Source organism: Bubalus bubalis, chromosome 8 (genome assembly GCF_019923935.1).
Source record: "Bubalus bubalis isolate 160015118507 breed Murrah chromosome 8, NDDB_SH_1, whole genome shotgun sequence".
Lineage (NCBI taxonomy): Eukaryota > Metazoa > Chordata > Mammalia > Artiodactyla > Bovidae > Bubalus > Bubalus bubalis.
In genome coordinates, this window is record NC_059164.1 from 69,189,214 (window position 1) to 69,213,014 (window position 23,801).

Consider the following 23,801-nt stretch of genomic DNA (forward strand, 5'->3'; position numbering starts at 1 on the left):
TCTTCGTTTTCTGAATGTAGAGCTTTAAGCCAACTTTTTCACTCTCCACTTTCACTTTCATCAAGAGGCCTTTGAGTTCCTCTTCACTTTCTGCCATAAGGGTGGTGTCTTCTGCATATCTGAGGTTATTGATATTTCTCCCGGCAATCTTGATTCCAGCTTGTACCTCTTCCAGTCCAGTGTTTCTCATGATGTATTCTGCATAGAAGTTAAATAAGCAGGGTTGACAATATACAGCCTTGACGTACTCCTTTTCCTATTTGGAACCAGTCTGTTGTTCCATGTCCAGTTCTAACTGTTGCTTCCTGACCTGCATATAGGTTTCTCAAAAGGCAGGTCAGGTGGTCTGGTATTCCCATCTCTTTCACAATTTTCCACAGTTTATTGTGATCCACACAGTCAAAGGCTTTGCCATAGTCAATAAAGCAGAAATAGATGTTTTTCTGGAACTCTCTTCCTTTTTCCATGATCCAGCGAATGTTGGCAATTTGATCTCTGGTTCCTCTGCCTTTTCTAAAAGCAGCTTGAACATCTGGAAGTTCACGGTTCACATATTGCTGAAGCCTTCCTTGGAGAATTTTGAGCGTTACTTTACTAGCGTGTGAGATGAGTGCAATTGTGCGGTAGTTTGAGCATTCTTTAGCATTGCCTTTCTTTGGGATTGGAATGAAAACTGACCTTTTCCAGTCCCGTGGCCACTGCTGAGTTTTCCAAATTTGCTGGCATATTGAGGACAGCACTTTCACAGCATCATCTTCCCGGATTTGAAATAGCTCAACTGGAATTCCATCACCTCCACTAGCTTTGTTCGTAGTGATGCTTTCTAAGGCCCACTTGACTTCACATTCCAGGATGTCTGGCTCTAAGTGAGTGATCACACCATCGTGATTATCTGGGTCATGAAGATCTTTTTTGTACAGTTCTTCTGTGTATTCTTGCCACCTCTTCTTAATATCTTCTGCTTCTGTTAGGTCCATACCATTTCTGTCCTTTATGGAGCCCATCTTTGCATGAAATGTTCCCTTGGTATCTCTAATTTTCTTGAAGAGAAAACCTCTCTCTCTTGAAGAGAAAACTAGAAAATCTCTAGTCTTTCCCATTCTGTTGTTTTCCTCTATTTCTTTGCATTGATCACTGAGGAAGGCTTTCTTATCTCTTTTTGCTATTCTTTGGAACTCTGCATTCAGATGCTTATATCTCTCCTTTTCTCCTTGTTTTTCGCTTCTCTTCTCTTCACAGCTATTTGTAAGGCCTCCCCAGACAGCCATTTTGCTTTTTTGCATTTCTTTTCCATGGGAATGGTCTTGATCCCTGTCTCCTGTACAATGTCATGAACCTCCGACCATAGTTCATCAGGCACTCTATCTATCAGATCTAGGCCCTTAAATCTATTTCTCACTTCCACTGTATAATCATAAGGGATTTGATTTAGGTCATTCCTGAATGGTCTAGTGGTTTTCCCTACTTTCTTCAATTTAAGTCTGAATTTGGCAATAAGGAGTTCATGATCTGAGCCACAGTCAGCTCTTGGTCTTGTTTTTGCTGACTGTATAGAGCTTCTCCATCTTTGGCTGCAAAGAATATGATCAATCTGATTTCGGTGTTGACCATCTGGTGATGTCCATGTGTAAAGTCTTCTCTTGTGTTGTTGGAAGAGGGTGTTTGCTATGACCAGTGCATTTTCTTGGCAAAACTCTATTAGTCTTTGCCCTGCTTCATTCCATATTCCAAGGCCAAATTTGCCTGTTACTCCAGGTGTTTCTTGACTTCTTACTTTTGCATTCCAGTCCCCTGTAATGAAAAGGACATCTTTTTGGGGTGTTAGTTCTAAAAGGTCTTGTAGGTCTTCATAGAACCGTTCAACTTCAGCTTCTTCAGCGTTACTAGTTAGGGCATAGACTTGGATTACTGTGATATTGAATGGTTTGCCTTAGAAACGAACAGAGATCATTCTGTCGTTTCTGAGATTGCATCCAAGTACTGCATTTCGGACTCTTTTTGTTGACCATGATGGCTACTCCATTTCTTCTAAGGGATTCCTGCCCACAGTAGTAGATATAATGGTCACCTGAGTTAAATTCACCCATTCCAGTCCATTTTAGTTCACTGATTCCTAGAATGTCAACATTCACTCTTGCCATCTCTTGTTTGACTACTCCCAATTTGTCTTGATTCATGGACCTGACATTCCAGGTTCCTATGAAATATTGCTCTTTACAGCATCAGACCTTGCTTCTATCACCAGTCACATTTACATCTGGGTATTGTTTTTACTTTGGCTCCATCCCTTCATTCTTTCTGGAGTTATTTCTCCACTGATCTCCAGTAGCATATTGGGCACCTACTGACCTGAGGAGTTCCTCTTTCAGTATCCTATCATTTTGCATACTGTTCATGGGGTTCTCAAGGCAAAAATACTGAAGTGGTTTGCCATTCCCTTCTCCAGTGGACCACATTCTATCAGACCTCTCCACCATGACCCGCCCATCTTAGGTGGCCCCACGGGATGGCTTAGTTTCATTGAGTTAGACAAGGCTGTGGTCCTAGTGTGATTAGATTGACTAGTTTTCTATGAGTATGGTTTCAGTGTGTCTGCCCTCTGATGCCCTCTTGCAACACCTACCGTCTTACTTGGGTTTCTCTTACCTTGGACGTCGGGTATCTCTTCACGGCTGCTCCAGCAAAGCGCAGCCGCTGCTCCTTACCTTGGACGAGGGGTATCTCCTCACTGCCACCCCTCCGGCCTTGAACGTGGAATAGCTCCTCTAGGCCCTCCTGCGCCCATGCAGCCACCACCCCCAAATTCGTCTGCACTCCCCAAGGAAGCAGATGGGGGCAAGGGGCTGCTGCTGGTACCAAAGCTCTGGTTTCTGGTGGAGTCCAGTTGAAGAAAGGAAGTGCATTCTGGATCCCTTCGTGGTCGCCATAACTGTCAACTAAAAAAGATGCACAACTTGAGAGTTGTGAGTTAAGTTTTATTTGGGGCAAAATGAGGACTGCGGCCAGAGAGGCAACATCTCAGATAACTCTGAGAGACTGCTCCGAAGGCATGAATGAGGAAAGTCAAAGAGCCTTCCAAGAAGAGGAAACTCGCTCTGATTTCACCAGCACCTCACAACTCGCCCTCAGGGTGTATTATTATCGTCATGTTGTATATAAAGAAACAAATTCCAAAAGGTTGAGGGACCTACCCCAAGCCACTCATCTTTAGGCAGTGAACCTAAGATTTAAACTTAGCACTATACTCCCTACCTCTTTACAGAACCTAGTCACTGAAAGGGAATCCTTCTCATTTAGTGATATCCACATTGACTTCCCTGGTGGCTCAGTGGTAAAGGGGACATGGATTCAAGCCCTGGGGCGGGAAGATATCCTGGAGAAGGAAATGGCAACCCATCCAAGTATTATTGCCTGGAAATCCCATGGACTGAGGAGCCTAGGGAGCTACAGTCCATAGCGTCACAAAGAGTCAGACATGACTTAGTGACTGAGCATGCATGCACCCATCTCTCACACCATATCCTCAAGAACACTTAGGATGATCATGTGCGTGCTCAGTTGCTCAGTCATGCCTGACTCTTTGCAACCCTATGGACTATAGCTGCCCAGGCTCCTCTATCCATGGGATTCTTCAGGCAAGAATATTGAAATGAGTTGCCATTTCCTCCTCCAGGGGATCTTCCCAACCCAAGGATGGAACCCTCATCTCCTGCATCTCTCTACATTGGCAGGCAGATTCTTACCACTGAGCTACCTAGGAAACCCAAGGATGAACACAAGTGTCCCTTAATCATTCTGGGAAAAATATCCAAAGTATTATAGACTCAAAAGTTCATGAAATTTTTATTATTTTTTTTGGATACAGTTTTGTAAAACAGTATCCCCCTACACACACACACACAGAGTATATCAACATATGAAAGGCACTGGGAAGTCCTGCGAAAATAATAGGCCATGAAAACTTCCACCCTACCTCCTTTTTTCCCTTTCTTTCTTTCTTTCTTTTTTTAAAATAACATTTATTAACACCTTTAAAGACATTCTGTATTTAGTCTTTTTATTGTACTGATGAGAATACTGCAGTCTACAGAGGGTGGGAGCTGCCTTTGGGTATGTGTTAATGGCAGAGTCAGAACCCAATTCAACAGACTTCCCTCCTGTCAACACTCTCTTGGGTAAATCACACTTCAAAGTGTCCATTCCATACCTCCAATATATAAACAATACACACAGCACAAGAGCTGATAACCTTGTAATTGTCAACTTACAAATTACTCTTTTAAAAAAAATACAAAGAAATCCCTAGGTGAGAGCTGAGATAGTGTATACAAATTTGAAGTGTGTTTATACACACTATTAATCGCCCTTGTCATGGTTTACACTAGTTATCCAAGTCTTGCTGATATCAATTGTTTATCTTCACAGACTTCCCACTGAAATAATAATACTAATAACAACTACTAGCTCTTTTTTTGCTCTCAATGTGAAGGATAACAGTAATATATTGATGCAAATTTCCAGTGTTTATCTTCATGCATGCACTTAAATGGAACCAAAGCTGAAGAAATCACTTCTTAACAAGATAATCACAAAACAAATCTTTGTACCAAGTACTTCATTACTAGATCAAATTCCATTATCACTAACTAAAAAAAAAAAAAAATACTTTGGAATCTGGTTGGAATCAAGACAGCAAAAAAAAAAAAAAAGTGGGAGAGGAGATTGGAAATCCTTTTGTTTTGCAAAGATTCACATTATAGCACTATTTCTTATATTAAAATTAAAGTTGTTTGACTGGAAATTCTTTAAAGTAATGTACAAATTTAAAAACATATTTCTAGAGCAGTCAGTACTCAACTTCGAAGAGTATTTATGAATAATAACATACTAGAAAAGGTCAATTGGGCTTTCTGTCTAAAAAGTTAAATATTCAGTGCCTGTATTCTGCATTTGTTACCAAAGTCCTCTTTATCAGCAGAAGGAGCCAAACGATACCCTGAAAATGTTTTAAACGTGCAACTTTGCTTATCTTCCTGTATTAATGATCCTTATGGCAGTTGTTACATTAACCTTATCACATTGCACAGCAATAGGGGAAACCGATTGTGAAAAGAAGAAAAAGAAAAAGCATTTAGTTTAATCTTGGAACCTTTTTTTTCTAATCGAGCATTTTTCTGATTGTCAAGGAGGGTGAAAATGAAAGTTAGATTTTTACTGGGTTTTCTTAAAATCTCAAAGAAGAAACTAGACATTTCCAAATGGGTGACTCATTAACCATCATATACTGTGAAAAGGACACAAATTAGACTATCGACGAATGGCTCATTATATGAATTCTGGGTTTCCTGAGATCCACAAAGAGGCTCTGACTAGGACAGAGTCAATGGCTCCTGAGAAAGCCAGTTTCTCTTTCAAGGCTCCAAATCTCTTATTTGTGGATATGTTACTCAAAACTTGCCATTTGCCTCTAAGACGTCTATGTCCTTCTTCATACATTTGTGTGCACGTAGAGGAAATTCAAAGGCTCCATCTTTTAATCCCTTTTACCTTTGACAATAGTAAACCTGACCCTGAGACCATTCTATCTTCTTATTCTCTCAAGGTGCTTGAGAAACCACCTAACTTTATGACTAAAATTAATGTTTTTATTCAACTGCAGATGCTTGAGCTCAACACCCATACCAGCAGGGTGAGAATCAGCCCCTTTCGTTCCTTCAGCCAGGTAATATGCTTTTTCCTTTTTTTTTTTTCTTTTTTTCATTTTCCTTTTAATGCAGAGCAGGGCTACTGATTACAAAGAGGCAGTTTGACTCCAGCAATAGGTCTTCTTCACTAATCCTCACTGTCATGGAAATTCCAGCTGCTACAAGAATAAGAGGCTCAATCCATATTTGCCAGCTCTAATATGAAATCTGTCAGAGCCCAAATTAATGAGTTCCAAATTCCTTACATCACGATAACAGGTTAAGACTGGTCAATTAATTACATAAATCCTTCCCGATTCATTGTGCGTTTGCAGCCCAGATTGTGTCTTACATTACTCCATGACACAGGCCTTTTGGCTCCTGTTGTTCTGCAGAAAGGCCCCATTTAAGTGGAGGCTGCCTGCCACGGCAAAATGTTAAATGTCACCCGTTAAATTTGCACTTTTCTGTAATTGCTTTTGTTAAAAAAAAAAAAAATTAAATTACAGCACAGGGCTCCCAGTGCACCACTACGCAGAGGGCTGGGGTTGTACTGAATGGATCCCAGGGCAGGCAAGTGATCTTTTACGGTTTACACAGGTGTGATAGTTTACAGTCTCCTTTTTACCTGGTGCCCAGTAGGCAGCAGAGCCCAGAACATGCACGTTTATGAAAAATATACCAAATTTCCCTAAGATCGATGGCAACAGAAACATATATTCAGAAGATTCTTTTATGAAAAGATTAAAATAGGATTCTTTAGCCAGTTTCCCTTTTGTTTACCAGTGCAAGTATTAGATATATAAAACACTTGATCTAATCACCTTTTCAGGACTATATATTGTACAGATGTGAGTTATACTTATTCAGGTCTTTGTGTTGAATGTTGCTGATGGTTTTGCTATTTGTAACTGGCACACACCTACAGAGGGCGAATAATTGAGGATTAAGATCTCAAAAGACTTAAAAAATTATCCAGACTTTAATCCTTATTAAAACATCAAAATGCACCTGGAATTACAACTGGTTAGATTTAGACCTAGAACTATAAGGGGTCCAAGTTCCAAATTCCGAGTGCCATCTCTCTTCACTGCACTACACTTCTGGTGGAGTGGACTCTTTATGCACCAAGTTACTCTGTATCCAATGGAACCAGTGCCGGTTGTATTTCCTGCGTCATCCTTTTGACAACTGGCTGTTCTGAGAATAAGTAAATGAACAGATGACGCTCCGAAGTACCGACGGAAACCTGGGTAGGGCGTGGGTTCTTTCCACTTGGAAGCCCCACCACCACACCACCACGCAGAGGCTAGCCAGACCCCAGGCGGCGCGTTCTCCCACGGATCGCCGGGCCACCACGCTGGCCTGGCAGCGCCCCCCTCTGTCCTCCTGCAGCCTTGCACCGGGTCTGCCAGCGGCCGCGCCCTTTTTTCTCGGGTAAAGGAAGCTCGGCCTCTGGGCTCCCAGCCCTAGTGGAGTGAGGTACTTGTCTTTCCCTATACATTCCTTCCACACTCCCTCCACACACACGCACACATCAAACGTTGACCCAGGGCTGTTTCAGGACCCCGAAGCACGCGCTTCCTCGGAGACCCAGTCCCGCAACCAAGCGCACCCGTCCCTTCCCTACCCACAAGGGAGGGGGCACATTAACGCGAAGGCGCCTCCACCGCAGGGTTTATTTAGGGCTCTGGGGAGACTACAGGGGAGAGGGGACAACCAACGTGTGCGGTGCGGGCGCAGATAAAACATTTGGAACGCGTGGGCTTCGCCCCAGCTCCATCGCGACCCCGGAGCGCTCCCGGGCCCCTACAAGGCCGCAACCACACCCTAGCCGGCGGCGCGTCTTCGCCCTCTCTTGGGCCCCGCAGCGGGGTCGAGGGCGCAGCGCCACGCGAGCTTCCGCAGAACAAAGACGGGTCCAGCCCTAGAGTGAGAACTGCCGCCGCCGCCTCCCCAGCTCCGGCCCGGCCGCCCTGACCCGGCTAAGCCCGAAACCCACCCGAGCGACTGGCGGCAGCCGGCTCCACGCCCGCTCCCAAACCAGCAGGGCCCCGGAAACGACTGAAACTGCAGTCCCCGGGGGTCATCGATATTCAAACCTCCCTCCCGCACCAAACCCGTCACCTCAAGCCCTTCTGCATTATTATTTATATTATTTTTTTCCAGCCGCCAAGCTGTCATTCTAAAGTTAGGAAGGGGGCCTCGCGGTGCCCACGTTCGAGGCAGGTGGGCAGGGGAGGGGGCACTGCAGGTCGGAGCTGTAAATCCTGTCTCTTTGCGGTTGTTGTTCCCACTCACCACCCGCCGCCCCCCTCCACCCGGGTTGGTTTTTTTTTTTCTTTCTTTCCGCCTAGCAGTTGCTATGGGTTACCAGGACGGTTGCCATGGGTTACCGGACTGAGGCCGGCTGGCTCGCTACCTGCCACCCAGTCGCCGCAGCCGGCGGAGCGGCCCGGGTGGGAGGCAGCGGGAGCGCGCGTGTGCGGGCAGCGGCGCGGGGAGTGTGCGCGAGCCGGCCGGGCGCCGCAGCCAACAGGCGGCCTGGGTGCCGCAGCGGGAGCGCCGCCGCCGGTGGGGTGGGGGGCAGAGCTATAAAGAAGGCCCGGAGGTAAGAAACAAGCAAAAACACAACCACAAGTTATGCCCGTGCTGTGCCTCTAGCAGCAAAGACAAGCGGTGTGGGGTTTTGGATGCATCTACACTTCTCGTCGGGGGAGAAAGGGTATTTTCCTGTTTAGCATAAACCATCTGCGTAGTGTCTTTAAATTCCGCAGAAAAATTGTAGCTTAATTTTTTTTTCTCGTTTCCTAGTATTTTGAAAGGAAATCTTTGGAATTTTGGAGAAAAGGGGTCAACTACCAGTTTGCACAGCTAAAATAAATTAGCGTCCAGTGCACTGTTCCTAACAATGATCTAGAAAAGTTTCCATCAAGAGTGAAGAGCAATTGTGTTTGACTTAAAGGAACAATGGTGACTCGTTTGTGAGCTGCATATGGCAAGAAGAAAGCCAGAATCCTTTGTAAATATTTGAAATTTAAAGAAATTGTTGCTTATGTACATCCTAAAATTTTTGAATTCCATTCTACTAAAATGTATTAATTTCATATGACCTTTATGTGCAAAGGAAAATTGTACCTATGCTTTGAATGTCTAATTACAATAACTAATTTCAGACAGCTTTTTGTATTTGAAAATGTGTATATACATATGTTATATATATAATAAAGGTCTATATTCCAAACAAAAGCAGAAAATAGTATTGAAATAAATTGTCCCTCTGTTGAAAAGATGCTGCATTGTATTCACAAAGTGACTTAAATTATTAAGAAGAAAACTTACGTAGAAATAGAATAAGCTTTTGCTATTTTTGTCTTAAAATTTTAGAAGCCTTTCATGGAAAAGGGTCTTCCTTTATGGCTGAAATATTGAAAACCTTATCTGTACCACAGCTGCTCAATAATGATGAATCCTCAAGGCACCAAAAAACGTTTTGAATTCAAAACAGCATCAATTTAATGTTGGGATATAATGGTAATTGTGGCTAAGAGAAATGAATTTGTTTAAATTCTTAAGAGCCATAAAAGAATTTTTTTTAATCTTACTATAGTAAGGTTATTGCATATCACTTGTTTGTATTTAATTATTTAGTAAAATGTGAACTAGAGTTAAAAAGCTCCTGCAAGATATTTAATATCTTAAGGTACATAACTCAAGAGTAGCATTTCTGTTTTTCCTTAGTAATTTTTAAAACTTGAAATTTTAACTCAATTTCTTTAATCACTATCTTCCAAGTGAGACTTTAAAAGAAGCCCTAAGTAACAGGTTGTTGATTTTCATTGTTGAAACTTTCGGATTATACATAAAATCAGTTCTGAAACAGAACACATAAATTAGCTTAATAGGTGAATAGCATACCCTTTCAGAATTAGCCAGAGAAATATAGATTTGCTGTATATAAATCATAAAGCATCCAGGATAAGAATTCGTTAAATTTGTTACATCTTAAATAGTTTTAAATAAACATCTATTTTATTTAGTTATGTAAGTAATTGTTTTCTTTCTCTAAAGAAAGTTTTATAAAAATATGCCAGAGAAAAATAAGAGACTTGAACAAAGCAAGAAAGCCTCTAGGGGCTGAAGTTCATTTAAATCTCTCAGCTGCTGGGAAATCAGTTTTAAGAAGCCAGTACTTAGATATCAAAACAACCAAACCAAAGCTATGCCTTAAATGTATACAACTACAGTGAATATGAAATCAAATTTTAACAAAATTATCCATTAAAAATTACTGATGATTCAGAAATATACTGAATTTGGATCTAAGTCAGAAGAAATATATTGTATAAAATAAGCAATCCAACAAACAAGTTGTTTTTTTGATGTTTAATGTGAAAATGATGATCTCATGAAGTTTACATACCACAGTATTACGCATTACTTAATATCAATTTTGATGGCTATAGTTTCATCATCTAAGAATTACAATTGGTGGCACGATATATGCTTTTCAAAACTACTGTAAAACAGAACATGAATACAAATACATATTGCCAAGGAGCTGGTGACCACACTGAAATGACTGAATGGCAAACTTCACATGTCAGCAAGATAAAAAGAAACTGCTAAATCTTTTTTCCTCCAGTATTAAAATAATGAGTCTTAGATGATAAAGTAGTAAGATCCAAGATACATTAAATCAAAATATTTACAAAAAGTTCAATAACATTTTAGACTAAACAGAAAACAAAAAGGCAAAATTAAGGAAATCATTTGTATTCTAAATTTAGTTTTTTCTGTTGAGTCTCAGTTACAAGCATTTCAAAGACTTTTTAAAATAATACAGTAACTTTTAATAAACTCCTAGTTAAAATGAGGGTGAGGTAACATTTAATTAAAGCAACAAGTTATCCCCCTTATATAAAGATATCTTCTTGTTAATTTCAGAGATATTTCATACCATTCAACAAGGAAGAAATATGAACAGTTATCTCAAGAAAATGCTCTTATCTGAAATTTGAAGTTCAATGTAGTTTATCTAAGATATTTTATCTTTGACCACTATAAAAAGAGACATTTTGTTAAATTATACCAATTCTTAGGCAGATGCCTTAAAAGAAAGGACTTTTTAAAAATGAATAATTAATTCTGAAATTAGGAAGTTCATATCCTTTTCTACATTATGGGAATATTTACTGGCAAATTTTATTAATTTTTATAAGATCCTACTTTTAACTTAAAGTAACAAGCAACCATCACAGATACTGAAAGTTATCTAGTGCTAAGAAATTGCACATTAAGTCAGAAAATAAATCATGAACCTGTAATTCTAATTACACACAGATAATGAAAACAAATGGTTTGTTCCCAGAAACCATGTGTTAAAGCTGATTTTGAACAATGAAAATGTATTTCTGAATCTATATATTGCAGATTCTTTACTGCTAAGCCACCAGGGAAGCCCTCTATATATTGCAAATATAAGCAAAATGACTAGCGCTATTTCTGGGCTTTTTATTTTTAAAGATGTAAACATTATTTTAACATGTCTCTATTCATAAGGTACATTTTCCATCTAAGTGTGAAATAGAATAATGGAAAGGTTAAACACTCTTAAAATATTTCAATCAGCCATTCCAAAGCTCAGTGTTTTTCCAGTGCAGAGGAGGTACCCACAAAATTCCAGCTGCCTGTCTGAGAGAGGCATTCTGGTCTGTGCCGTAAGTCATACACATACCTGCTGTGTTTATGCTAACACTGCCCCAGTAATACAAGAAGAAATGCTCCATCTGGATTTGAAATGCTACCTATTTACCTATCTTTTAAAATGCAATAAAGCCAACTAGATTTTGTTTAAACATATAAATCATTTCATCTGAGGGCAGGATCTCATTTTACCAATAGCGTGCGCTGATCAAGGAGAGTGCTGCATTCACAGGCTTTTAGCTTTTCACAGAAGCTTAGCCAAAATCAGACAACATAAAAATACCACTAATAAACAACACAACATCCTTACGAATTTAAATACTTAATATGACAGTGAGCTTTAGGTAAGAATATATTATTCGCAAGCTTTATTCTCTATGACTGGACACAATTTGCTATTCCTAAAATGGTAACATTAGAATTATTTTTCAGGATTCCTGCGGAGCTGTGCTCATCTTACATCCGTGCGAACTGCTGTCATCACTACTATGTCCAAACCCAGAGGATGAACTGGAAAAGAAGAGAGGGGGGAGAATAATAAAAAGAGGAAATTGGTTTTCACAACACACTCAAAGCCTGAGTAACAGAGGAGAACTTTAATTATCTCCAGTCACAAAGAGAGACAGGAAATTTGGACTTTTAATTAGCCATTTGGAGTGCAGTTGGATATTTTTTTAGCTAGATAATTTAAACGCGAATAATTCAAGTCTGACTAAATGAAAGTCACATAATCAGAATGCAGATAATTGAATTTCTGCTGCATTCATTAATTCAGTGTGGAGGTGTGTGTGAAGACTACTATGATGAGCTGTCACAGCTCAATAAAATCTCAGTCAATTAATTTTTTCATTATCTTAGTATTACATCAACAAAAAGTGGAGTGTATATATGTCTATACACACGCATATGTGTACGATGTGTTATATAAATACGTATACGTTAAATCAAAATGCAAGGAAATACCTTTCTGAATCATAATCTATATCGTTTTCTTTTTTTCCTTCCTCTTCTTCAGGGAAACGTCTGTTCATCAAGGCAAACTTGTGAATTGCTTCTTCTACAGAGTACTTAGTCTGCCCAGAAACACATGCCTCGATGTCTTCTGAATTCAGATGACTTTGCAGGAAGAGGTGAAGGCTGCTATCTGAAAGCAGAAGTGCATTCTGTAGAACCCTATGTAAAAGAAAAAAGAAGACATGATCAGTGCACAGGGAGGGACAATTATAGGATGGGAGAGAGAAAAACATTAGAAATGTGCCACTGAAGTGATTTCTCTACTATGGCAAACTTGGCATCAATTACAGACTCTCCCTATTAAAAGGATGAAAGCATATGTTAACTTTTATTCAATTATTTGGAAATTTAGGTGAGTAAAAACATGAAGCTAATAGTTAAGAACATCTGTTAAAAGAATAACTTCAAGGACATTTCTTCAATTTAACCATCTGTTATGACCATGTGGATTAATTATGGAAATATTTTGCTTAGATAGTGAGAGAAATTTATTCTGCCTTTAAAAAATTTACTGCCTACCAGCATGTCAGCTCTGTGATCTTTATTGGTTAGGCTGTCATGAAACATCAAAACTTTCAACAACTATTAAAAACCATATTAAAAAGTCAATACATTTCTCAGCATGTCTTACATTTTCAAACTTTACAAAGATGCTTATATACAGGTTCACAAGGGCTCAATTGAGAGGGAGCATTTTTTGAATACTTAAGGTTGACCTGAAATTTCTCCAAAATTTTCAGCATATTTTAAAATGAGTCACTAAATAAAATTGCTCCCAGCCAGTTTTACCATATATGTAATTAAAGTATGATAAGTCAGTAACAAGTACATACTAGCCTTCCCACATTCCAAGATCAAAATTTACAAAGGGAGTACAGATTTCAGCTAGTACATCATGGAGAATGAAAAAGTGCCCTGTAGCCAAAGGTACACATCCTCAAATTCATTTCATCAGTTATTGTGTCTTTTCTGAAATGCGTATCAAAGAACACCCTTATGTTTAAATAAAAACTGGTTTTCTCTTTTTAGCAACAATTTTGACATGATAATTTAGTCTCTGTTAATAGTTCAATAATGGCAACCCACTCCAGTATTCTTGCCTGGAAAATCCCATGGACTGAGGAGCCTGGTAGGCTACAGTTCATGGGGTCGCAAATAGTTGGACACGACTGAGCGACTTCACTCACTCACTCAATAGTTCAATAATGGTGTAACACAAGACACTAAGACCGGATGGTGGGGACAAACCTGAAACACTGAAACGCAAGTATAATTCTGTTCAACACAGGATTTTCCATGTGGAGATCTATGAGAAATAGCGTATTTCAGACCAACAAAACTTACCTTATATTCTGCATTTTTAGATGCAGAAAACAAGTTAATTAGAAAAGTAAATCTCTTTTGATCATTCATATCAATTTACTTAAAAACCAAGGTCACTGGAATATTTCCTTCTCTTTCAAATAAGGCAGTTATTTCTTAAAGAAGGCAAGCATCTAAAAATACACAATATCAAAACCAAAATCGGGCTGTCCTCTTTGCTCCAGATAGGTTTACAAATGGTTTTTGAGAAAACTTTCTTTACTGACCTACTAAAATGAAAAGTAAAACCTTTGTGCGTTTTTAAAAGGCAAAGCCTCAAGCCAAATAGCTAAATACTTCCACTCTTCCATGTCCTCTGCCCTGAATTCCCTCAGTAAATGACCATATCACATGATAAAGATTAATTTACCAAGTACAAGGAGTAAAGTAGTAAATCCTTTTTACTACTCTTTGAGATTTATTTTCTACATTTATAAATGTTTACCACTCTTGTTTTAAATGCTTCAAATCAAGAGAAGATTTATATAGCAACGACCATTAATATTAACTTGCCTTCGCTGTGAAGTTTGAACTGAGTGTTTCCTGTGTCCCTTTTTCAGTGGTTTCCTGCCCACGATGTTACAAGTAACTGTTCATGGGATTATACTTACTGCTTTGTTTCTGTTGGAAATGCGTTTTATTTTCTTTATAAAATAATGGGTAATCTTTAAAATTGATTTTGGATGCTTCGAGGCATTACACCACAAAAGTAATGAGCACTAATGCCAATGATATTGGACACAAATTCATTTTAGCTTTATTTCATGTCTAAAGCAATTCTATTGAGCCTTGAACTGGTCACACACTGTTATTAACTTGCTAGTAACCTAACACATGGGTACAGCAAACAAAAGTGATCAGAGTCCAGGTTGATCAGGACCTCGAGGCTACTGTCTTTTTTCTTGAACTATAATTCAATTTCCAATTTTACTGTACATTAGACTCATTATTTCCCGGTCTTGTCTTTTCTGCTTAATACTGCCATCTGGAGGACACACAAGTGAACAGCCAGAGGGAGCTTGGCACACCTAGTTCAAAGTTCTGAAAGGGGAGAAGGATGTGGCTGGGAACATCTGAAGACCCGTACAGGCTCTTGAGTGCAAAAACACTCGCCCAGTTTAGGTTTTGTGAATTTCCTCTGTCTGGTTAGCTAACTTTATGCCACTGTACTCCATGAATAAGTTTTAAATAAGCAAAAATAATTTTTTAATTGTATTTATGATTTTTATTTTCAGTCAAGTGTTTCATTCCAAAATTATAAATACAAAATTTTCACAGTGTTTTCCCATCTGGTTCAGTAAGCATAATTAGTTCATTTTAAGTAATATCTGATTTACTATATATCAGAGTATTGTGACTGCCATCATAATATTAAATCCTATTTTTACCCTAGTCATACTTACACCACATTTTCCCCAAATTTAATAGCAGAAAATCAACTTCAAACTTGACATCAACTTCAAACTTAAAATAAAGAGTACTTTGTAAAACAGTCAGTAAAATGTCACCTTTATAAGTCTCCATAAAAATAAATGTATATAATTTTCAAGCCCTCATAAAAGGAACAAAAAATAGCCTCTAGAATTTTAAAGGAATTTTAAGCACAAGTTATTTATAACATGAGTCAAAAGTTATTCCTTTCTCCATAATAACTTTAAACAAAGCAAAACCTGTTTTTCCTTGAATTAAACACATTTGAAAATCTGGTTTTCCTCAACATGAGTTTATTAGGTGTATTCTATATTGCTTCAGCTGAGAATATGTATAGCTATGCAAACCATGTAACCCTAACTAAGGATGCCCTGAGTCTACAGAACCCAATATAATGGTATATATACACATCTGTATAGCAGCTGGAAGGTTAGCAGTTTGATGTAGAAAAAAAAATTAATTCAGCCTGTTTACCTCTTACCATGAGAAAAAAATAAAACCTACAAATCTTCATTGAAGACATTCATGATCTGTGCTGTGGTGCCCTCTATTGAACATAAAGACTTATAAAAATTGTGTGTGTGTGTGTGTGTGTGTGTGTAAAACTAGCTGTAGTGTTTCCATGATATCCTTTCATAAAAAATTTTTATATAAATTCATTAAAATTTTAAGACATACATTACTGTAATATGAAAGTCTACCTTGTAAGGTACATGTAGTTATATTAATGGAATGAGTTCAGTGACAGCTGGCACCCACTTGTGATAGCAAAGTGCAAAAAAATAGTAGGAATGCCAGTTTCATAGCTGGAGACTTACCAACAGAGCTTATAATTTAGTCTCTAACTTCTTTGTTCACAACTATTAGTAAAAGTGACTTACAATTTAAAATTAGCCAGGGAGGAAATCCCAAAGGGAGAGTATACCCAAGACTGAGGAAAAATGAATATATTTGAAAAATTTCACAATCATACCAACTTTAGCTAGCATTTAAGAGTTCTAATTATAAAGCTGCCAGTTCCTGGGATTAATATAGTACCTCCACCTTTCTTATAATTTCCTTATCTATAAAATTGAGATGAAACTTGACTCCTAATATTGTCATAGGTATTGAGATAAAACATGTAAAAAGCTAAATGTAGCCAATAAAATGGTATAAATTCTTCTTATTTGGTACCTCAGCAAAGGAACAACTTTCTAATTTCTCTATGAAGACTGCCTGGCTATGTACTTTGCTATCAAATATGTATTAACTTCACAGATGACCTTAAAATGGAAAAAATACATATTTATATTATAGATAAACACCTATGCATAGAAACAGCAGTATTTTGGTTTCAAAGAGGTTGAACATATACAACACTCTTTAACTTCAAAATTTATATAAAAACCAAGTTTTTTAAGAATTCAAAAAGCAGCATGTTTATTTGGGGCATTTATTGGGGAGCCCCCTAATTTCATTCCCCTTCATCATCATCACCAGTTTAAAAACCAAGTCTTAAAAATACACACTAAAAAGGGAATTCCCTGGTGGTCCAGTGGTTGGGACTCTGTGCTTCCACTGCAGGGAGTGCAGGTTCAATCCCTGGTCAGGGAACTAGGATCCTCCATGCTGTGTGGTGCAGCCAACAATAATTAAAAATACATGCTAAAAATCTACAATACACAGGTATATTTCATACTTTAATATTGTGGTGTTTTCTTCAAAAATTCCCAAAGTGCCCTACAAACAAGGAACAGGCTACCGATAGTAGCCTCACTTAATGGGTAACCAACAGAGCCTCAGGGGACATCAAGGTGGGGTCAGGACACAGATGGCTGAGTTGCACGTTGCATCCAGTTTCCCAAAGTGGGCTTAGGCTGGGGGGACAGAGGGGTCCACTAGAGGCAAAGACATGCAAGGTTGCTATTTCTACACACACTGGACAAAGAACAGGACTATGTATCAGATTTGAGGGGCACAGAAAAGACGGTGGGGAGGATAGCAGGGGCCACAGCATTCAGGGCCTTTAAGCGAGGACTGAATCCAAAGTGTGGTATTAGACTCCTTGTTTCCTTCAGGAGCAGACTACATAGAAGCACCAGCTTTCACTTTTTATGTGAAATTCATCTCTTGGAGACTAATGTTCACAGACCATAATGGGACAAATAACATCACAATGGTGTCTACTCCATGATTTGACTTCTGGATGACATCAAGATTCAACTTTAATGAATCAAGACATCCCTGCTAAGTATGCAGTTGCCTCCCCGCTAGAATGGAAGCTTCAAGAGGACAAGGATATGTGTCCGTCTTGTGCAGTCCTATATCCTCAGGACCCAGCCTGGTCAAAAGCAGTCACTTCATATATTGGCTCACTGAGTCCTTTCCCAACCCTCCTTTGAATGACACAACTACCCGTGAGGCCGGTGGTGCGTGTATTACATTATCGCACTTTCCAGCAAACCAAGGCTCACAGGAATGAATGACTTTACTGAGGTTTCAGAGCCAGAAAACAACCAGGAGCCAAGATTCACAGGAGACCTGGAACCCAATCCCTCCAGCTCCTGACCCAAGACACTTTCCATTATGACCTCTGCGTGAAATTCAACCAGCAAACTGCCAAACAACACAGCATGCAAGAATAACGTAGAGTAGCTACGCACAGCCCCTCAACAGCCTGGTGACTCTCACACCGGCAGGAATTTGGTTGCCCAATTGTGCAAGGAAAGGTCACGTTCAAAACAATGAAGTAATTCCTGGTCAAAAAAACACAGGCCTTGAGCTTAACAAGCAACATAAGCAAAGAGACACATGGTGTCCTTTGATCTCAAATAAGGACACTTCTCTACAGAAAACACGCAGCTCCCCAAATGCTTACGGAGACTGCAGGATATGACTAGCCCTGTCCGGGACTCACTGGCGATGGCCGGTCTGCAGTTTCCCTGAGCAGCATCTGGAGTGACACGCCACTCTGCAGACTTGTCTGTGGGGATCAGGTCTTTAGGGAGAGGCCATCAGCCACCTGGGTCTCATATAGACAATTAAAATTGGAGCTATCTCCAAAGGGAAAGGGCAGGAAAAACTTGAGCCGGTCTTTGTTCTGTCATGCCTAGGAAACGCCACAGAACACCACTGTGAGGATTTCTGAGGACTTGGCTCGGTTAGATTCTTCTGTTCTCTTGACATTTTCATTCCTCTGTTTCCCGCCCCCAGCTTTTTCTTTTCCAACCTTCCCTCAATTTATAACCTTGGCTGTTTCTGTATGTCTCCATGACCCCTTCAAAGGAAAAGCATGATACCAATCTAATAGAAATAAATATTAATATTCATGTGGATACTTAATACCCAAGCCTTTGATGAGTGAGCCATAGAGAGAGAGAGCCAGAGGGCAGTATATTATTTCAGGCTAGCTCGAAGGTGCCGAGTAGAACATTCAAGATGGCTTCAGATCCTGAAGCTAGTAGAAAAAGAGTTCAGGAGCCTGGGCCCTGCCACTAACTAGTAGTCATAGGACTCAGCTTATTCCCTTATCTATAAATAGGAAGATAGAAAAATTAGCTCAAAGCTATTCCATGTCTAAGTGCATTAAAATAATGGCTGATACTTGGCTATCACACATTATACTTCAGTCTGTTGTGAGTGCTTTACATTCATTAACTGATTTAATCCTCTTGACAGCCTTATGAAGTAGATACTATTATTACCCCATTTTACAGGTGGGCAAACACAAGCGCAGAGGAGGTAAAAGGCTTGCCTAAATTCCCAGCTCAAGTAGCAGAAGCAGGATTTGAACCCAGGCAGTCTGGCCTCAGAGTCTGTGTGCAGATTAGTGTGTTGTCCCACGGGATGAATATTCCACTATTACAGAGTAGAAATTTAAAAAAAGAGGAATCATAGCAGTGTGCATTCAAGTCACTTCCACTGCAGTACCAACCATTACCAAGTGTTCCAGAGTTAATAACCCACTGTGTGCATGTGTGCTAAGACAATCAGTTGTGTCCAACTCTTTGCAACACCATGGACTGTACCTGCCAGGCTTTTCTGTCCATGGGCTTCTCCAGGCAAGAATACTGGAGTGGGTAGCCATTCCCTTCTCCAGCGGATCTTCCTGACACAGGAATTAAACCCATGTCTCTTACATCTCCTGCATTGGAAGACAGGTTCTTTATCACTAGCGCCACCTGGGAAGCCCTAATAACCCACTAAGACTATTCAAACACCAATAAATACTCCCTTATAAACATTCCCTCCAAAGAGTAGCAACAAGTTATTCACTTAGAGGAGCTCAGAACACTGTTAGCAGCCCACTGTAGAGTTGATGTTGGTATGTCGATTCTAAACGTTGTAAATAAAGAGAGTTTCTAAGAAGTGCCTTTTAATAAGGCACATTTGTTTCCTGGCAAATTTTACTCTTGTCAGCTAAACTCCCAAGCAATTTGGCTCTGCTTTATAGCTTAAGGGAGTATATATTTATTATCTGATTCAATTAGTTCATTGTTTTCTTTCTGGAAGGTTTGGTCCTGAATATGCACTGTGTGAGGTGAGCCACAAGATGGTGCTCTAATATAGGAAATGACTGAGCACAGTGCAGCACAAATGGATTTACAGTTCTGAGGAGGATTAGTATTGGCTTCTATTGGCCAATACCTGAAAGTTACTGTAGAGGACTGAATTGTGTCTCCTTGAGAGGGATGTTCTTCTTAAATCCCAGTAACCTATGATCATGACCTTTGGAAATAAGATTTTAGCAGGTGTAATTAAATTAAGGATCTCAAAACAGATGATCCTGGATTTAGGGTGGGCTCTAAATCCAATGATTGATGTTCTTTTGAGAGCAAGCAAAGGAAATCTGAGACACAGAGAAAAGAAAGACATGTTAAGGATGGAGGCAGGGGTTAAACTAGCTTCCCTGGTGATTCAGACTCTGCCTACAATCTGCCTACAATGCAGGAGACCCAGGTTCAATCCGTAGGTTGAGAAGATACCCTGGAGAAGAGAATGGCAATCCACTTCAAGAGCCTGGAGAATCCCTTGGACAGAGAAGACTGGTGGGCTAAAGTCCATGGGATCGCAAAGAGTCAGACACGACTGAATGGCTAACAATATAGGAAATGAATTACTGAGCATCCCTCCAAAGCAGATTATCAGCATTTTAGAAACAGGAACATTCTCTCCGGCTTGACCACAGGACCCTCAATTCTTACAGAGTGCTACGCGCGCATCTCCCATCTGGCCACCAGAGTTTCTGCACACTTACTTTCTGAGGAAATCTTCCAAACCCTGACGGCGCTGATCTACATGCTGGCGATTGTTCATGTTGAAAAACAGGTTTTTAGATGGAAGTTCTGGCAGTTGTCTTATGAGAAAGAAAAAAAATTTTTTTTAATCATCAAATCAAGGCAATTTAGTTACAGAAATCCCTCAAAATGAAAGCAAATCATGCATGATAATTATCACACAACTATTATATAATTATACACATATTTTATAGTTACATTATACAATAAGGGTATGGAAAAATCAGTTAACTTAAAGAAAAAATATTTTTAAACATTGTTGACGACTTTCATGATCAATACTCATATAAATTAGTATAATTCAAGTGGTAAATTTTGAATTCAGAGGCAACAGTCAAAAAGATAAAGCTATATATTGCAATTGAGAAGAAAGCCTACAAAAGCCTTCATATATATCAATACATGTCAATTTTTTAATTGATGTATATTGTTTACAATATTATATTAGTTTCAGGTGTTTTCCATTGTTTTTCAGATTGTTACCCATAAATTATTACAAGATATTGAATATAGTTCCCTGTGTTATTCATTGTTACTTATTTTATATATAGTGGTAGGTCAAATTTTTAAATATTGAATATAATAATAAAGTCTTCTCAATATACTCTTTAAATCACTTACACCAGTAATGCATTACTTTGGAGTCTCTGCCTCAGCCACACAAATTCTCTATACCTTCTTCTCACACAGGATGTTTTCATTGTAAAACACATACTATTGGTCTGTTTAAAGAAAACAAAAAACATAAGCCTCACTTGAGGAAAATGTGCTTTTCTTGTATCTTTAACACTCTCTATGCCCCAATATTCATTTAAAGTAGGATTTAAAAAATCAAAAATAGATTTGCATTTATGCCAGACTCAAATCTTGCATATAACCCACCAACATAGCATCCATGAAGACAGCTGGGGTGACATTAATGAGCAGTGATGTCCTGGGGCAAGGCATGAACCTGCCTTTCCCTGAGTCCTGACGTAGCTTCCTGCTCATCTATAGCACTTCTTTCAGAGACAAATCGTAAACATTAGACAAAATCCTGAAACATAAATGGTCAGTAAAAGCTCAGGGTCATCCACTGCATTTAACCCCATCCATCCATCCATGGAGAAGTCTTTGGGGATTAGAGACACCTTCTCATGGTCCTCAACATGACATTGCAGAAGGTCACGTCCTTGATACGGCCATCGCCACAGACCACACAGATCACCTGGGATCCTGAAATCACCTTTAAACAAGAGATCAGCATTTCCCTTCTCTACTAGGTGTGCAAGAGAGTGTGATAGAGTGAAAGAGGCGTGTGGTGCACAGGACAAGTATGTGTGTAGAGAACCCAAAGTCCAGTACTGGCTCTGCTATAAGGCAAGTGACTTGAACTCCAGTTCCTTGGATGGGAAAATGGGGATGAAATAGCACATCCCTGTTTCCCAGGGTCATTGTCAGGATTGACAATATGCAATGGTAAATGTTATCTCTTAATATTATCATTAGTTACTAGATGCAACTTGTACTTTCTATTACCTTAAGGCAGATTTAGGAAAAGCCACCCTCAGAGTCCCTACCTGAAGCAAAACCTCGATGCTTCTCCTATGGGTTTTATCTAAGGCTGTTTCTCCTATGTGTAAAACAAGAGACTGGCTTATGTCTATTGGTTTTGTAAGAAGATCTCTATTCTGCCTATTAATTTCAACATTCTATTTCATAATCTGTATACTGCCAAATGAGAAATTTTTTGCCCCAGAGATTGGTATTATTTCAAACACCGTTACCAACCTGCTTAATATGCACCCAAAGGCTGTTTTCTCTGGGAAGTGTCAGTGATAGCAGGCATTAGTTCCTAACTGTCCCCATGAGATGTACAGCACAGTTCCTGGTATTCCTGAACTTTATAAAATTCAAAGAATCTCAGGATGCAGAGAAGTTAAGAAATTTGTCCACCAAGTATTTATTGGCCTAAATCTCATTGTGGACAATTTGGCAGCAAAACGCGCTAGATAGAGTTTGTGGCACAATAATAACATTGTGTGTGTGGATTTCAAAGCACACCAGGGCCTCCCTCTAATGTGACCCTTGGGGGCTCAGTCGGCAGGCCGTTTACATCAGAGTTTGTGCCCCAGCGAGGCCTGGGTGGGCGCCCTATCAGTGTTCTCTCCCCAGAGAGGACCAGGTCACTGCAGAGCCTCCTGAGCCTCGCGCATAGACGGAGTCCAGGTCAGCTCCCTTCATTTCTCTGCTCAGAACCACTGTGGATGGAATAACTGGAGATCCATGTGGTGCCCACACCAGACAAGGGTCTATCAATAAGACCTTCATTTGCAGGACAAGCTCAGGAGAGAATACATGAAGGGCTACTCACCTCGACCATCCATTAGTTTAAAATTCCAGGTAAATGCTACGACTTCAGAGCTGTCTGGTATTATTTCCCTTGAGGCTAATTTAAATGGGTTAAACACCAGCTCCTCTACCTGCAAAGCTCTATGGGTCTATGGGTGCAGTGTCTAAGCGAGGCTAACTAGAACTATCCAGGCTCCCCACCCATTCCTAATCGTACAACAGGTGGAATCCTCTTCAGGATCAGGCTACACTGAGATCACTAATTTATTAAGTTCCTCTAAATCTAGTTGCTGGTTTCTGCTGTCTACCAAGCCAAGAACATGTATTTATTGTCAATTCATTAGCATCTCAGAGAAACGCCAACCACTACCACCACAGAAAAATGCCGAGCACCACCAAATAGTACTTGTGGAACCCATTATTTCTGGGTGGAAATATTTTTTAATGGACATTTCTGAGCTCACATCAAGTTATTTATGTAGAAAAGAAGGATCTATACTTTCATTAACTCCCTGAGGATAATTACATTTCATACCTACTATAAAGTGTGTCAATAAATATGTCAAAATTTGACCCACAAATTTTTTAGAGGAAGTCAGAAGGCAACTAAAGACTTTCATTTCATTTTCAAATGCTCAGTCTTATATATTCGTGTTATAATTTTCCACACAGAATGAATATCTAGTGTGACCTTAGGAGTAAAACCAAAACAAAATCAAAACAGGCATACCCTGATAATGGCCTTCAACACCATCATCAAAAAAAAAAGCATTCTGAGTTTTTACTTTATTTTCTAAGTTGAGGAAGTTTGAAAGAAAAGAGGAAGAAAGAAAAAAGAGAAGTTTAGTGGCATTGAGGTGCCCAATATAATAATTTAGCTATTAACAGTGGGAAGAGTAAAGAGTGGCTAAATTTTATCTCACTTGTATAATACTACACAGTCACAGATAAAATCTGAGCCCATTGCTATGCTCTCAAGAGAAGTCTGGACTAA

General features: G+C 39.4%; 1 protein-coding gene and 1 long non-coding RNA gene across 9 annotated transcripts in view; one reads left to right on the forward strand and one right to left on the reverse strand.

The window, feature by feature from the left end:
* Positions 1–7,479: 7,479 nt before the first annotated feature.
* On the forward strand, positions 7,480–10,135 carry LOC112586512. Its single transcript, XR_006552853.2, has 2 exons — positions 7,480–8,295; positions 8,499–10,135. It is a non-coding gene; the product is annotated as an uncharacterized LOC112586512 (long non-coding RNA).
* SNX10 (sorting nexin 10) overlaps positions 10,056–23,801 on the reverse strand; it is a 67,206-nt gene continuing 53,460 nt past the window's right edge. For 4 of the 8 annotated variants that reach the window (XM_025291270.3, XM_006066058.4, XM_006066060.4 and 1 more), the window contains 4 exons: positions 21,098–21,198; positions 20,437–20,535; positions 12,354–12,563; positions 10,056–11,900 (listed from right to left, as the gene is read on the reverse strand). In XM_025291270.3, the coding sequence (XP_025147055.1) occupies positions 11,819–11,900; positions 12,354–12,563; positions 20,437–20,535; positions 21,098–21,198 (492 nt within the window). In that variant the 3' untranslated portion in view covers positions 10,056–11,818. Of the gene's footprint in view, positions 11,901–12,353; positions 12,564–20,436; positions 20,536–21,097; positions 21,199–21,358; positions 21,478–23,801 lie in introns of those variants that run through there. The other 4 variants (XM_044946719.2, XM_044946720.2, XM_044946721.2 and 1 more) reach the window with 2 other exon arrangements.